The following is a 16,494-nucleotide window of genomic DNA, read 5'->3' as shown; positions in this document are numbered from 1 at the left end:
TAGTGTCAGCATCTTCAGTTAATTACTTGGAGAGATTTTCCTTTCCTCCCCAAAGCAAAGTGTAACTCAACCCTTGCACGGAATGCTTGAGCCAAATAAACCTTCCCTCCAGGAAGGGACTGTGTTTACGTCCCGAATCACTGCTAATGTCTCCAAGATTTCATGGGAAGATCAAAGAGCTGAGGGGGAAATTGAACATTATGGTTGAATCTCAACACAAGTCATTGCAGAGGCTGCTTCTGGTTCTCTCAATGACCAAGGGTCAGCCTCAGACATCTGCTTTCCAAGGATGGGGAGAGGGTGTTGATGGTAGAACCCCAGCCTGGTTTATGTTGAAGGGACCTTAATGCTCATCCAGCCCCAACCCCTGCCACGGGCAGGGACCCCTTCCACTGGAGCAGCTTGCTCCAAGCCCCTGTGTCCAACCTGGCCTTGAGCACTGCCAGGGATGGGGCAGCCACAGCTTCTCTGGGCACCCTGTGCCAGCGCCTCAGCACCCTCCCAGGGAAGAGCTTCTGCCTAAGAGCTCATCCCAGTCTCCCCTCGGGCAGGTTAAAGCCATTCCCCTTGGCCTGTCCCTACATCCCTTGTCCCAAGCCCCTCTCCAGCTTTCCTGCAGCCCCTTCAGGCACTGGAGCTGCTCTGAGGTCTCCCCTTCAGGAGCTTTCTCTTCTTCAGACTGCCCCAGCCCAGCTCTCTCTGTGTCTCTAGAGGAGGACAGAGAACAGAGCTTCCAGCAGACCCATGCAGCAAGGATCACCACCGAGGTATTCCCCTTGCCAAGCCATGACTCACCATTCACTCGCCTTGGAAACGAGTCCTGACTGCAGCCGTGCTGGGGGAGTAAAGGGAAAACAGGCAAAGCAACCAGCACACGGCCTGTGGGAGAGCCCCAGGAACCGCGCTGTGTTTGTCTACGGGATTCTTGCATGGAAAGCTATTAAATCCCACATTTTCGGGCACCGGGGTGGGCACTGCCCCCATCAGACCACCCTTATTAGTCCCTAACCTGATGCCGCTGCAGCACAACACCGAGTCACCCTCCAGCTGCCAGCATCCCGCGGTGCCCGGACAGCCACAGCCACTGCCTGTCCCGTCCCCCCCCCAGAATGAGGGGGGAACCCCCGGGCCCTGCTCTTGCAGGGGGGAGCCCTACAGAACCGCAGCCGCATTGGGTTAAGGGAGAGGGGCTCCCCCCGATCCCCACATCCCTGCGCTCCCCGGTCCACACCGCCCTCTGGCGGCCACAGCGCGGCCCCGCAGCCCGGGGCGGGGGTCAGGGCCGGTGACAGCCCCATTCCCAGCCTTTCCATGACCTCAGACCTATCTGCTTCTGTTTCCACCTTCTGATTCCTCCAGGGACACCCTGTGCACCCCAGATGAAAGCAGGTTTCCAGGCTGCAATAGAAGATACCGAGGAAAGGACCGAGATGCTGCAGGAAAGTCACACAGCCGAAGTACAGCAGTGTACACAGCTTGATCTTACACAGCCTTAAGACAAGCTCCAACAGCCAGAGGGTATCAGCCCAACCTGTCACGAAGCCACACCAGATCTCTGGTTTCTTGTTGCACTTCAGTGTTTTAGGAGACAAAAGACACTTTCAGGAATCAGAGCAAGGCTCCTTTTCCAGGAGAAAAGAGAAAGGAGATGAAGTGGTGACGTTAGTGGTGACAAGAGGTGAGTGTTCACAACCAGCCCAGCTTGGCTCAGCCAGCAGCTCAACTAACACTATTTACAACCCACAAAGGCCCCCACCTTAATGAGAACACGCATTCAGCCTGAGCACATCGCTGCTGGGTGAACAAAGGACAACAGGAATAACAAAACCCACCTCGTTTCTACTAAAGCCACTTACTCCGGTTCCAGGCAGGCTCCCCGTCTCCCCCCAACCCCACTGAAATCAGCTATTCCTTTGCCAGCATTTCCAGGCTGCAGTGTTCCAGAGAGCAAGGGGAATGCAAGGTCCAACAAGTTGAAAATGAGAACTAGAAGCTGTGGAGTTCTGACCCTTCTGCTCCATGCCCTACTTACTGAACCACAATAGCTCCACGCTCCCTGTGTGACAGCGAGCCAGCCTCAATCAGCCGCGGCATTGATTACATGTCCTACAAGGCCTTGTCAGTTCACACAAGGAATAAGATCACTCAATTCCATCATGAAGCACTTCAGCACACATTTCTCACTCAGCATCAGCCTTTGGTACAGCCTGCTCCAGCCAGCCCCAGCACATGCACAGCTTCGCCATGAAACCACCAACTTGGCAACATCAACCTCCTCGGTCCTCCAAGCAGAGCCATCTCCTACAACAGCATCAAAAGTCACTTGAAATGGGGGTGCCACAGAATTACAAGGTCTCTGGTAGGTGAAGAAATAATCTATGTGCAACACTTGGCTCGTAGATCAAGAGGGAAGTGCAGCGAGAGTTCAGGCACATCCCCAGATCATAAGGGGCTTGTTCAGGGCTAGCAGACAGAAGGTTGATGTGAACAACTTGCAAATACAGCAGGCAGAACAGCACCAGCATCCTGTTTTGGACAGGGGCTTTGGACAAGGGCCTGTAGGGACAGGCCAAGGGGAATGGCTTTAACCTGCCTGGGGGAGACTGAGATGAGCTCTTAGGCAGAAGCTCTTCCCTGTGAGGGTGCTGAGGCGCTGGCACAGGGTGCCCAGAGAAGCTGTGGCTGCCCCATCCCTGGCAGTGCTCAAGGCAGGTTGGACACAGGGGCTTGGAGCAAGCTGCTCCAGTGGAAGGGGTACCTGCCCGTGGCAGGGGTTGGGGCTGGATGAGCTTTAAGGTCCCTTCCAACCCAAACCAGGCTGGGGTTCTGTGATGAACTGCCCCAAGCACCCTGCCAGCACTCAGCACATTAATTCCATAACAACAAGAACATCCATCACACCTGTAAGAACAAAAGGCTCTCAGGATAATGTCCAACTTGTCAAGCACACCTGACTCATGTACAACAATGCCTTCATGTGGATAAGCAAATGTTCTGTGCTGCTCTTTGTTTCATAGTCAAACAGTCTCCACTGAGATCAGTCCAACCCTCTGCTAAACCTGACTGAGGAACAGGAGGAGTTTGCCTTTCTTCCTGCTTGCAAATGAGCATCCATCACCTGTAATTAAATATCTCAGCACTCGAGCCACCCTGGCTCTCTCTGTTGCCTGGCATGAGGCAGTTCTGTTGCTGTACACAAACCAGAGAGGAGCTCAGCAGGGAATCATTGTTTGTGTCTTCCTGGAAGAAAAACCTGTTCTTTTGTTCTGGCACAGGCATCATGAAGAGGTTTCCACTGGCTGGTTAGCGGTAGCTGTTCTTCTCCAGCTGCCCTCAGAGCTGCAGGACAGCAAAGCCCTCTTCACACTGCAGCGCTCTGTGTTTGACTCCACAGATCAAACCCAGGAAACAACAACGAGCATGGTCTCCAGCAGCCTCATTTAAAGTAAGAGCCACACCATCCAAACCCTTTGTTCATCATAGAAGTGCACACTTGAATGCTGCTGAATGGGGAGGTCAGTGTCCCAGAAGCAGCCTCAAAGGAGCTCATTTCTAGTTAAAACTTAGTCATCAGGAGGGGATTCCCACCTAGGCAGCCCCAGGCACCAGCAGCAAGCTGAAGAACCTCTGAATCAGAGGCTGGCACCTATTTCCTCCTCAACCCTGACACCCTGTGGCTGTCACCAGATCAGAGGGAGGTGAAGCTGGAAACCTCCTTCCCATACAAGCAGCTCCAGTCCTTGCAGAGCCACCAGTGTCTGATCCCCTCCAGAGGCACAAGGTGGGAACATGGGATCTCTCTCCTTAGGTTCAAGCTAACAACCTATACGCCAAGCATTTCACATCCCAGCAGCCACTTCCAAGTGTTATTTTCAGATCCGAAGGCATCAGCCTGATGGAAGGCAGTGATTAAAGTGTCTCTGGACAGGTCATGGTCACTTCACCTTTACCATTGTGATCCCAAAATCCCTTTCCCTATGCACATGCCATGAAGATGCCCTCATTTCCACAAGGGTTTTGAACCTCTGAAGGTATGGCTCTTATTTTTAAGGATAACAATGGGAATGGGGTAGCCAGCCATGCATCCTGCCAGGACCAAGGAGCTAGTGGTATAGAAGCAACTACTCACATTTCTAAGCCCTTCTACTCAGATTATATTTGGAGTCTGAAGTCCCCAAAAGCCACAGATTCATCTCATGTTGGTTTCCTTATGAGGCACAGAATTCAGCCTAGATGCTAAAACAAATGACTCCTTTGTTTGCACAAAGGTTAAGGACTTGAAGAGTTGCTTCCTATTTTTAGGAGGAAAAGAACTGGGTAAAAATGTAGCACAGCAGGAGAGGAAAGGGATGAAAGTCACCCTTGAATAAAGAAGTAAGTGTGAAAGATGCTTAAAGCATCCATAAACTTAGTACTTCAAGTGCTATTCAAAAAACAAAGCGAATCTGGGGTGTGCAAAGGCTTCTTCGGTGAATTCCCAAAATAACTCATGGTTGTCACATGGAGACCGAGACAGAAGCTACTGAAAGGTTCATATCCCAATAGCTACAGAAAAAGCAAAGCACAGGAGGTCAAACATGGAGAAGTTCTTCCCTGTGTGGGTGATGGGACACCGGGATGGGTTGAACAGCGAAGCTGTGGCTGCCCCATCCCTGGCAGTGTTCAAGGCCAGGTTGGACACAGGGGCTTGGAGCAAGCTGCTCCAGTGGAAGGGGTCCCTGCCTGTGGCAGGGGTTGGAACTGGGTGAGCTTTAAGGTCCCTTCCAAAACCAGTGTTAGATTCCAAGAAGAAAGTCCCTGCCATGCTTCCTCCAGAGCTGTTCATGAATGATGGGCTCAGACACCGCTGGGCAAGCAAACTGCAGGCCTGGTTCCACGTTAGGGCAAGCCAACACCATGGCAGAGCTTTCAAGGAAGCAGAGGCACAAGGTGAGACTTGGCCTCCCAAAAACAAAGCTCCCACTTCTTCAATACATTGAAGATCTCAGAGACTTACAGGCAGAAGAAAAAGGTCCAAATGTAGCTCATATCATGCTAAGATAAGCAAGTGGTCTTTGGGATGCTGTATGGGCAGTAGATGGAACAACAGAAATGAGCTCCAAAAATAGAGTGTGATCTTTCACCCACCCCACAGGAAGGATGTGAAGAGGGGGAAAGGTATTCCAGTGCCATTTCCCTTCCACAGATCACTTGTGTAGGTGGGACCTTGGCAAGCAGGGAAGCTCGGCCTGGCAACGTGTGTATATTTAGATTTCATTCATTCCCCTCCCTAACCTCTGTCCTCCCACCTCCCTCAGCTGATGATGTGGGGGCAGCACAGACTGTGCAGGGCTTCACACCGCGGCACAATCCATCCCATCGCTGCCACCTCGCAGCTCCTACGCAGAACCTCACAGGTTCCCACCACTTCCAACCTTCTCCCATCTCCAGTCTCACTGCACGAGGTGGTAGCTGAGGGCTCAGGCTGACAAAGCTACCCCAGTTACTGCAGCTCGAGCAGGTTATGCTATGTGCTAAGCCAACAGCAGTCACAGCCTGTCATCGTTTGGTTTTGCTTAGTTCTTCACCCTAATGCCAGACATAAGTGATGCTGCACAACGTGAACATCCAAATTACTGCAGAAAGCTGCCATGTGGCAACGGAAGCTCAGGGCTTACAAGAGATTTCTCTGCATTCTTCTCTACACTTGAAAATCAGCCCAGGGCAGGGTTGAAAAGCAAAGCTGCAGTTGCATACCTGCTCTACAATAACCATGTACAGACAAGCTCTGAAATGCACTGGAGACCCTGCTTCCACTCGCCTGCATGGCCAAGCAGGAATTCAGCTATGAAGAGAACAGCAAGTTTGGGGTTTAATTAGCCAGGGCAGGCAGCCAAGGAGGGCTCCCCCACCCAGCCATGGCTACTGAGGCCTGACAGCTAACGAGGATCTCTGCTTCACTGTGTGGTCCCCAGGGGCCAGCCGAAGCACACCAGCTCTGAACACGTGCCAATGCAGTTCAAACAAGAGCCAGCCATGCAGCGGTGGGAATGCAGTTAATATACAACCAGTTAAGGAGCAGCAATACATCAAAAAAGCACCAGGCTTAGAGGGAACAAAGGGCATTGAGTCTAGCTCGGCTCCTGCACGCAGCTCCACCTTACCTCATCTCCAGGCTCAGTGCCGGGAACAAGGCAGGAGTCCTGAGCTTAGCAGCACTTGGAGAGTGAGCGTCCTTAAAAGCAAAGTGATTAAGGAAAGAATAATAAAAGACCAATCTGCTTACTTAAGACGGGGCTCTTGGCTCCCAGCACTAACGAGGCAACATGTAAAAGCTTCACAATCAGTTTTGTGGGGTGTCTTGTGCATGCAAAAATCAAGTGCAGGTACTCCATCCATCCAAACTGAATTTGCTCCGAAGGAAAGTTGGCAAATGCAAACAGAACATAAAGGCCTTTCACATCCCAGGTCACCAGCACCGCTCAAGAGAGGAGTCAAAGCTCTCAGTAACCTCAACAGGCTCCAACCCAATGTCTCATCTACCCAACATCTGATCCACCCAACAAATAGAGTTCAACTGCACAGAAGAGGGACAAAAAGCTTTGGGAGATGAACCCAGCTGGCTGCTGGCAGTCCCTGCAGAGCCTGAGTCCTGGTGAATAAGCAGAGCTCAGAGTGCTGCTCAAAGCCATCCCATTAATGCAGGCTGAAGAGATGGGAAAACTTACCCTGATGCTCCCTGTCCTTTGTCCTGGGGTTGAGCAGGGAGCTGTCACCTCTTAAGCCATCGCTCCAACTTCGCCTGCCAGCACCACACTCACCCTACCCTTCCAAAGCCAGTATTTGGAATTAGTTTGCCATGAGCAAATCATAAGGGAAAGCAATCACCACAAGTTTAATGTGCACCTTACAGGCTAACAATTAGAGGGCACAGCAGCAGTTCTTGCCACCAGGATGATAAGCATGAGATGATTTTATGCATGTCCTCTTGGCTCGTAGCTATTCCAACCAACAGACCAACTCTGCATGAAGTCAAGCACTGGCCTTCAGCAGACAGGCCTGGTACATCCACCATGCTACTGACAAGTACATCAACTCCAAGGTTTTAAGGCTGGCATCACCCAGCTGCATAGGAATAACCTAGACATAGTATTTCTGGTCAGAGCTGCACTTCACTGCAAGGTCAAAGTCACCAACTGCAACATCATGGGCCACAAGATGCGAGGTCCACATGCTCAATGGATGCTGCCTTCCCAGCATGCAGGCAAGAGCTTCCATGCAAATCCCATCTCAATGGGAGGGGGAAAACGGTCGTTTAGCTCATGTCTTCCACTGCCATTTTAGGCAACGGATGGAAGAGCTATTCAAGAAAAAAAACAACAAAAACTGAGTTTTAGTTGCAACCATACCCTTACATCAGTTAAAGCTAAGAGCGCTGTTTGCCTCAGGGCAAGCAGCACAAAGTGTCTGAAGCAGGAGCTTTAAAGCCAAATTTTGCTTAATAAAAAATCCTGTATCTGCTGCAAGACAGAGCAGCCTGAGGAAATCAATACAGGAAGAGAAGTGAGCAGCCACCAAAGGAGTGAGGTCCTTCTTTATGGCATGCCATGTGCGTTGCTCAAACCAGCTCAATGCTTCGGCCCTGCCCGTGGCAAGGGGGTCAGAACTACATGATCTTAAGGTCCTTTCCAACCCTAATCATTGATTTTATGATTCTAGCCTCTTACTTACTAAGACAGGGATATTGTTTGTTTTCAAGAGCTTGGGCTAGACAACAGATTTGTATTCCAGGTTTCACAGATATCCAAAGAGATCTTCCAGATCTACAACACAGCTTTAATAGGGTTGCTCCATGCCATTGGTGCAGTACAGGTGCAACTGATGCAGCTTGTTTTGTAATCACCTTCCACATTTGAAAAGGTGAAGTTGAAAATAAGGTTCTTTCTGATGCTTAACCAAGGAGGAAAAAACCAGGTCCACAACCTGTGGTAAGCTAGCCAAGAGTGTACTCACCAGTGCTCTCTTCCATCCCTCTTGCTCACTAGCTTTCCAAGCAATTCCTACAATGACAGGAAACAAAACAGAGACACAAATTACAATTCCAAGTGTGACCAAAGCTCAGTTTGAAGTTTCACTTCTCTATCAGCTCTGCTCAGCCTACACACAACCAGCACGGAGCAGAAAGCCTGCCCCAGCAAACTAGGCATTAAGAGTGAGGCAGGCTCACCCCTCTTTGAAGACACCACCAGCCTCTAATCACACACACACCGGCTTGGAAAGAAGCAAGATCAAGGTGTAATAATTCCAGAGCATCAAACGTTTGTTCCCAGGGAAGACATTCCATGTCTGGGTCTTCAAGGTGGCATGTGCCTGCTGGAAAAGGGAACAGCTGCTGCTTATCTAGCAAAGGCAGAAGAGCACGTGCACGGGAAGCGTTTTAGATGTCACACATCATCAAGACAGTTCTCAATGTGCTGAAGGCGAAATGGAGGAAGTGGGATTTGAGCAGCAAAGCCAGTTTCTTCAAAGAGATGCAAGAGGAACTCAGTTTGGGGAAATCAGGAGCTATCCGGATGCTGACGGATGCTGTAGCACAGTCAAAACACGCTCAGCATTTTAGAAAGAAGGAGTTTCTGTCCTTAAGAGCTTGAAGTTCCAACTAAGACAACCACAATAGGAAATGTCAACAAGCACAGCATGGGGTGATTGGGAAAGAGCTATGAAATCAGCTTGTTTCCAGTGCTGGGAAGTCAAAGGCAGCTTTTATCCCCAGCCCACTTCAGCCTAACCCTTCACCACTAAGCCTAGGCCAGCTCATCACCTTCGCTCCCAGCAGCAGCGTGCAGTCTGTTGGCTGTAATGCACCATCCCATCAGATACATCATCTCCATCTGATAGTGGGCTGACCTGACAGAACATGCACAGCTTGCCCAGCATCAGAGCATCACAGGGCTGAGGTCTCAGAGGAGATAACCCCACTACACCACCACTGCAAGTGCACCCGAATGAGCTGTCAACAGCAGGGCTTTGAAACTTGGCTGAGCTGTGGGCACAAAACCCTTACTTTGACCAGACAGCCATGCTCTAGGGCCACTTCTCACTGCTGGAGCTAGAACACCATCGCAGTAATATTCTTAGATGGGGAGAACACCTCAATAGAGCCATTAAGCACCTCAATAAAGCCAATAAAATCATGTTAAATCAGATCATCATTGGCAATCACTGCATTTAGAGAAGCACAATCTGGGCAGACTTCTGGGCAGTGAGTCAGTCACCCAAGAACATGAGATGATCTTCATTTCAGAGGCTGAAATTACCACAAGGTTCCTTGGGAAACGTCTTGGAATCCCTCCAGCTTCATCCATTAACACCATTAAAACACAGCTACTTTCTTGTGCATTTTGGATGCATGGTTTGGGTTTGGAAGTGGATGAGCTTTAAGGTCCCTTCCAACCCAGAGCATTCCATGATTCTATGATTATCAAGTTTCACACAAACCCAAACCCCAGAGTCAGGAAGGACTCTCCTGTACAGGGCATGTGCAGGTAAGGTCTTCCTGCCTGCCCCTTCAGGAAGCCCTTCTGGGAAGGGAAAACAGCAAAGAAACAAAAGCAGGCACCTCAAAACCTACTTGAACGTCAGCACAGATGACAGCAACCCTCCTGCTCACCCAGAGCCACCAGGGAGTTCAGTTTCATTTGCCTTTCAAGGGCATTCCTGCACAGGCTGTGCTGAGCTTTGCATATTCCAAGGGGCACGTTTGTGCCTCGAATACTAATCCTGACAGCTCGTCGCTGCTGGACACCCATTGTAGGCACCAAGGACATCTGTCATCGCCTGACAGCATGGCTGGAAGCACCTCAGCCTCTACCAGGAGGGATCCTTCTGGGCAAAACACTAACTCCACAAGCAGCTGGTTATTAATAGAATGAGCATAGAAGGGCCAGTGGAAGGAAATGAAGTGATGGCAGGTTAGAGGGAGAAGGAGCAAAATCAGAGCTCCCACTGCCTTGCCACAAGGATGCCAAAGCAGGAGGCACGTCTCTGTTTGGGCTAAGAAACAGGCGTTTTCCCACCGAAGCAATGGATTACACAGTGCAGATCCTGCTGCCAGGATTAATTGGGACCGGCTCAGATCTTGCATTTCCTTTAGCTCCTCTGAATATTCATGTCTCCAAAGTGCTCCCACATTCCCTGGGCCTGACAAGTGGGTGAAATTCCTCATTGCCCTGTTTCAGCTGCCTGTTTCAGCACTCCAGGATACCCGCTCTGCATCCCTGCTGCCTGCCCCTTGCTGCTGCCCAGCATCCCAGCCAGCAGAGCCCGGCCTTTGTCTGCTTTCTTAGTTCAAACACTCAGCTTTTTCTCTCCCCAGCTCTTTGTACCCATCTAAGAATACATTCTGGTTCCATTGCCCTGCCTCTGAACCCTCAGCAGCAAGGTGATGGCTTTCTTCCAGCTAGGCAGCTAATCCACACACAATAAAAGCGAGGGCTTTGCAGCCATGCTCTTGTGTTCCTACACCGATTTCTACCCTGTTCTTCAGTCCTCACACGCTCGCAGCTGAAGCAGGGAATTCCATCTATCCCAGCTCAGGCAGCTCCATTGCATCCTCCTGAGGGTGCACACAAACAGACGCAAGTCCCTCTCGTGTTGCTGCCCCAGAGCTGGACCAGGACTGCAGGGAGGGCCTCCCCAGGGCAGGATAGAGGGTTTCAGCCTCCTCCACAGGGAAGCTCATTCTGCCCTCACAGGCATTTCTGATCTAGGACTGCTCATCTCCTCCAATAACACCAAACAGCTTCCTTCAAAAGACTAAGGGCTGGCTCCACAAGCCCAACAGAAAACCAAGCCAATGTTGGTTGGTTTTCCTCAACTAAACTAGCAAACTGACAACCCTCCCAAGCAGAAGTGGCACATTGCTGCTCTGCAGTGTCTGCTCACAGATTTGCCTTAGGCGTGGAAAGCAGTTTCCATGCTGGCTCAGCTCTAAATCACCATTCCAGAGAGGGACAGGACAGCAGCTACTACAGGGCTGTACTGTAATGAGACACAAAACTGGAGGCTTTCTTGGAACTAAAAAGCATGTAGGGGAGGGAAAGGATGGTGTTCTAACAGTCCTGAGCTATATCCATCAGCTGGAGAGGGAAAGGGAAGTGTTAATGAACACCCAATAGCCTGGGGAGCAAGGTCCTACATTAACACAGACCACAGGCACCAGCAGCCTGCTCTTATCACCCACTATAAACACCATTACAATTCTCTTCTACAAATGAACACAACAGCACAGAACAGTTCTCCCAAGGGGCAGCTTATAGCATGGGGGCACAGGCTAGCGTTTAAATATCACCAGGGCAATTCTTTAAACCTCAACAGATCAACCATGCCGAATGCACCATTATAAATTACAAGGCGTGAAGGTAAAGTTAACCTCTTGTTGGAACAGCACAGAGAAGAAGAGGGATGCACAAGCCCTTCTGCAGCTCAGTGGACACCAAAAAGCTTGTGTTTTTCTGCCTTCTTCTAATAACAACTCTGCTTAAAACCTTGGTTTGCTCATCTTTAGTTAGATGGTTTGGCCATAGATTTGCTCCAAATGGTGGTTTCAAAAGCCTCCTTTCCTGACCCAGTTTATTCCACACCAATCACAGAGCAATGGAGAGGTCGGCCCCTGTGCAGCCTGGAGGTAAATCTGAATATCCCCTCTCAATGAAATGACACAGATTTGTTCTCACAGCCTAATCTGGCACAATGAGGAGCACCAGGAATTAACAGCCCTGCAGTTCCTCTCTCTTCAGGAGGATCCCAACACTTCAGACTGGCACACTGCATTGCTTCACTTGCTGGAAAGCAGGAACACAGCACAAGGAAAGGGCTTTGTGGAAGAAGTGGGGAAGGAAACACTGGGAAAATCAGAACACAGTATAACCACTAGAAACCTAATGTATAGAGCCTATTAGAATAACTGGGTTTGAGAACCCTAAATACAGCAGCAATTACAGCAAATGAAACCAGCAGCTTTTTGACACTGATTTAACATTTGGGAAGCGGCTCCCCACTGCGAACAGCAAATCTTCTTCAGCAGCATGGAAGCTGCCTGTGGGTGGCACAGTAATATAACATTCCCAGAGAGGAACGGGGAAGGGAAGGGAGCTGCATCCCTCCTGGCTGCAAGATGTGGTGGGTGAGTGGGGTTTATCATCCCTTGCACAAAGTAAACCTTATAAATCCTCCTGGACACCAGAAGGGCAGGGACACCTTCACTAGGGAAGCATGGCATGGAGCTGAACACAGCAGGACTTCTAAGGCAGCTCCCAGGGACAAATGCTGGCTCTATTTAGCTATCAGTACAGCAAACACTTAGAGCTCGCCTCCAGCCCTTTTGGCAGCAGATCAACCAATCGGGAGGTGTGGATGCCCACAGGGGGAAAAACCTGGCTGAAGAGAGCAAAGCAGCTTCCCTTGTCCTTGAAGCAGCTGAAGGCTTGCCTCCACCCAAATTATCTTCCTGAAAGCAAGGGCTGATCCGTGCAGAGGACAGATGCTCTTATTACCATGGAAGCTGAAACAGGAGTAAGAGCATTCAAAGGGCTATTCCTTGATCAGTCTCCAAAAAGCTGGAAGCCCAAAGTCACCAGGAAGAAGGCACTATTCACCCTCTGGATTCCTGACTGGCAGCTCAACTGTAAAGCTTTAGATTTACCTCTAGTGTTGAGTAGGCGTGGAAGTTCTTCCCTAGAAGGCTTGAGCGATGTACTCATCCCCTTCAGGTTACCACATGTCTGCATGCAGCTGGGATTTAGTACCCCATCCTCTCAAAACTCCATTCCAGGAGCTGTCTGCCCAATGTTCAGCAGCGCAGGTCATAAAAGACAAGATTTCAGCTTGGCTTAGCAAGAAACCCGCCACTGAAACGCTTGAATCGCGCCACCCAAACCTCACCACCACCACTGCAGAACAGTTCTATTGCAGCAATCTCTTCACTGGAGGAAGATGTGCATTTAATTCCAACCCAGAATAACACAACAGAGGGGTCAGAGATAAGAACTAAAAGTAACCCAGAACAGCCAGAAGACCAAGCTTGATATAATTAAAAACAGGGTATTAAAGATGTTCTAGAGGTCCATAAGACCAAAACACAGCCCTTAATCTACCAATACACACAAACCTTCAATGTGATACTGAAGAATGCAACCCTGGGCACACCAAAAGCAGATAAGGAAAAGAACTGATGGATCTGCAGCATTGTTTCCACAGAGGATCCCAGAGTCCCCACCTCATTTTTGCACAGTGGGACTTAACAAAAGGAACCAGCTTCACCAGCCTCAACATACTACAAGCAAAAAACAATGAGTATTTGAAGCGCAGAGCTCATCTGCCCCAAATCTAAGCTGTACTTTCCATTTCTACCTCTTTCCAAAGAGCATGAAATGACAAACTGAATTCTGGACTATGTAAATCCTGTAATAGGAATACCATTACTGCTGCTTGAGGCACCAGAACATCCCTAGCTACCACTAGATCAGGTTGCTTCAACCTGGCCTTGAACACTGCAAGGGATGGGGCAGCCACAGCTTCTCTGGGCACCCCTTACCACTGCTTAAAGGCTATAAACTAACACACACCCCATTAAACATTGAGCATCTAAGATTCAAATCCAAAAGTCAGCCTTAAACCAGCCTCATTGCACACCATCAATAAAAGGATTTCTTTTCACCCAGACCTTTTCCAGCTTATTCCCTCGCTTTTCCAGCTCATTCCAAACCACTCATCCCAGCTTTTTTTAAGGGAGAAAACAGGGCTGCAGAAAATCTCTCTTCAAAAAGCAACGAAATCCCAGCCCCAGCAGCACCACGCTTGGTTCAGCCCTGGAACTGGCACCTTTCCATCATGTCTTTCTGCTCCACTGATTGCAGTACAATGGAGTTTGCCAGAAACTAAACCACCTTTGGGCCCAGCACGTACCTGCTCATGCAAGAGGCTGTTCTTGCACCTCACCTCTAACCAACTCTATCCACACAGAACCACGGGCACAGTGAGAAATGAGCGACTCCAGGGTGAAGAAAGTGCATGGGACAGCTTGTGCGAAGCCAAGATCCAACCCTGCAAAGCAAAGCAAGCAGACTCCCGAGAGCAAGAAATGCACTAGGATTCTAGGATCAGCAACAAAACCTTCCATCCTCAACCCACCAGCAGCAGCCCAGCGCAGGACTGTGGGCTGCACTAGGTATCATCTGCCCTCATTGCTCTACCCCGCACCCAAGAAGCACGTAAATAACAGGGTGATTTATTTACCTTTGGCTTCTGGGGTGGATTACAAACCACCTTCACCTTACTTTGTGGTTTCCATTCTCGTCACGCTTTCAGAGCGAGCGCAGCACCAGGGCACGCGCTGCGGTGATGCCCTCTAATTCTGACTCCACTGACTTGATTTCGGTTGCAACCACTATTTCCTTACCAAAACAGGGCCACTCCACTCAGGCACTGCCAGAGGGCCTTGCAAAGGGGGTCTTCTTTTGGCCTCTTTCAAAGAGCAACGAACTCAGGCACTGTCAAAGCACTACAACAAGGACTGAAAGCTGCCCTTGGACCCTGCAGAAGCCGGCAGAGCTGAATGTGCCACATGGATCCTTCCCAAGGCACCTCCAATGCTCCTTCTCCAATGTCAGCCTTCCTGGGATAAACAGACCACAGGGTACACGCAGTCTGGTTAAAGCCCACCTCTCACCAGTGCACGCTGGAGCACTCCTAATCAAATTCCATCTGAATGGCAACGCAAGGTTCCCACATGGAAAAAGATACAGGATACAGGAGACCTGAGCTGTGCAGGTGCCTTTACCTGCTGAAAGCCAACACCCATTAACTGGACACAGCTCAGCTACCGCAAATCAGATCTCCCTCTGAATGGACACCCTGGAATCACATCACTGCATCTAAGGGAGGCTTAAATCCCATTGCCCGATTCCCATTTTGCTAAACGAAGCACAGTGCAATTCAGTTGGAGCCTTATCTTTGCCTTCAGTCTCACTGCAGTCATTTCTAATTGCTTCTGATTCAGACTGAATTTCACAGCCTGGTTTGAGCTAAAGGGACCTTAAAGCCCCTCCAGCTCCAACCCCTGCCACGGGCAGGGACCCCTTCCACTGGAGCAGCTTGCTCCAAGCCCCTGTGTCCAAGCTGGCCTTGAACACTGCCAGGGATGGGGCAGCCACAGCTTCTCTGGGCACCCTGTGCCAGCGCCTCAGCACCCTCACAGGGAAGAGCCTCTGCCTAAGAGCTGGTGTGCAAGGAGAGCACATCATAAAGAACCAAAGCAGCCCAATTTCTTTGATGCCTTGCAAAAACAGTACTATATTTGGGATAAAAGCAGCTTTTTGTCAGGAGAGAGCATTTATCTGTGTGAGGGAAAAGAAAGAACAGGCTGCCACAACTATTAACATAAAAGTCCCCTGCTCTGCTGGCATCAGGAATCTCCTGGAGCAGCTGATCCCAATCCAAACCAGCCTGGTACAGCAAGCAGCTGGTTTGAATCCAATGCAGATCCTCAGTGTGTTTGTCACGAGGCCCACAAACAGTTGTTTGAGTGTTAAGGGAAGGATTGAACACACAGGACCCCCTTTCATCAGTGATAGCAGCTTTAGGTGTTGACACAGCTGCAAGCCAAAACAGGGGCTCACAGTTTGCTGGCACAGACAAGGGATTAGATTGGGTTAGGAAGGCATCAAGTCAGGCTTCCCAGCACCACAATCTGACCACAGCCTTCCCAGCCCACTCCTCTATTCCTTTTCCCATAGCAAACACCAAAGGGAAGGGGCCATCCTTCTTTTTCCATGCTGTTTGAGCCAGTCGGACCACTAAGCCATGAGTTATCTGTGCTGGATACTCTCAGAGCAGCTAATACCATGACAAAACAGGATTGCCTACTCATAACGAGATCATTTGAGATCTCTGCTACAACCCCTCTGATACACTTAGAAGCAAACACCAACAGATCCCATTGCACCAGGAGTTGCCAGCCCCACGTTTTGATATGAGCAGGACCTTGCTGCTCACAACCCAAGGCCAGGTATGACCCAGGAATTCCAGTTCAACCAGTTCCACCCTTTCTGCCCCTCATTCCTCCCTGTTCTCTTGGAACAACAAAACCCTACCCCAGCCTCCACTGGGATAAGCAATTCATTGTAAAGCCCTGCAATGGAAAAGCCACCTGCTCCCCTCTCTAGAATTAAAAGCATTTCCAAACTGCAGCTCCTTTTCAGCCAGAGCAGACACATGGACACAACAAGCAAGCAGAGATTTCCACTTTCTTGCATGCCCTCCTCCCATTCAGTGCTATGCTCCAGGAAGGAAATAACCCCTCTGCAGAGAAAGAGAGAAGTCCTGAGAGCAGGCAATAAAATGCTGAAATGGGAGACTAGCTCCTGCCTTACTCACACCTGCAGGACCTGCCCCTTGAGCCTACCCCAGCTGACCTGGAGCAGTGTCTGCAGTTCTGGTGCCCTCAGCATCAGAAAC

General features: G+C 50.0%; 1 protein-coding gene across 2 annotated transcripts in view; it reads right to left on the bottom strand.

The window, feature by feature from the left end:
- The window catches only part of PHACTR4 (phosphatase and actin regulator 4), a 41,096-nt gene extending 26,765 nt beyond the window's left edge, over window positions 1–14,331 (bottom strand). The window contains exons 1-2 of one of the 2 annotated variants that reach the window (XM_061480162.1): window positions 14,275–14,331; window positions 7,993–8,039 (exon numbers count right to left, since the gene is read on the bottom strand). In XM_061480162.1, coding sequence (XP_061336146.1) covers window positions 7,993–8,008 — 16 coding nt within the window. In that variant the 5' untranslated portion in view covers window positions 8,009–8,039; window positions 14,275–14,331. Of the gene's footprint in view, window positions 1–6,143; window positions 6,215–7,992; window positions 8,040–14,274 lie in introns of those variants that run through there. The other variant, XM_061480163.1, reaches the window with a different exon arrangement.
- Window positions 14,332–16,494: the final 2,163 nt, after the last annotated feature.

The sequence above is a fragment of the Pezoporus flaviventris genome, unplaced genomic scaffold (genome assembly GCF_033815535.1).
Source record: "Pezoporus flaviventris isolate CSIRO_AGI_PZ_B2104156 unplaced genomic scaffold, CSIRO_AGI_Pfla_v1 ptg000176l, whole genome shotgun sequence".
NCBI classification, from domain to species: domain Eukaryota; kingdom Metazoa; phylum Chordata; class Aves; order Psittaciformes; family Psittacidae; genus Pezoporus; species Pezoporus flaviventris.
Note: the sequence above shows the minus strand (reverse complement) of the source record. Positions and strands in the feature narration are given on the sequence as shown.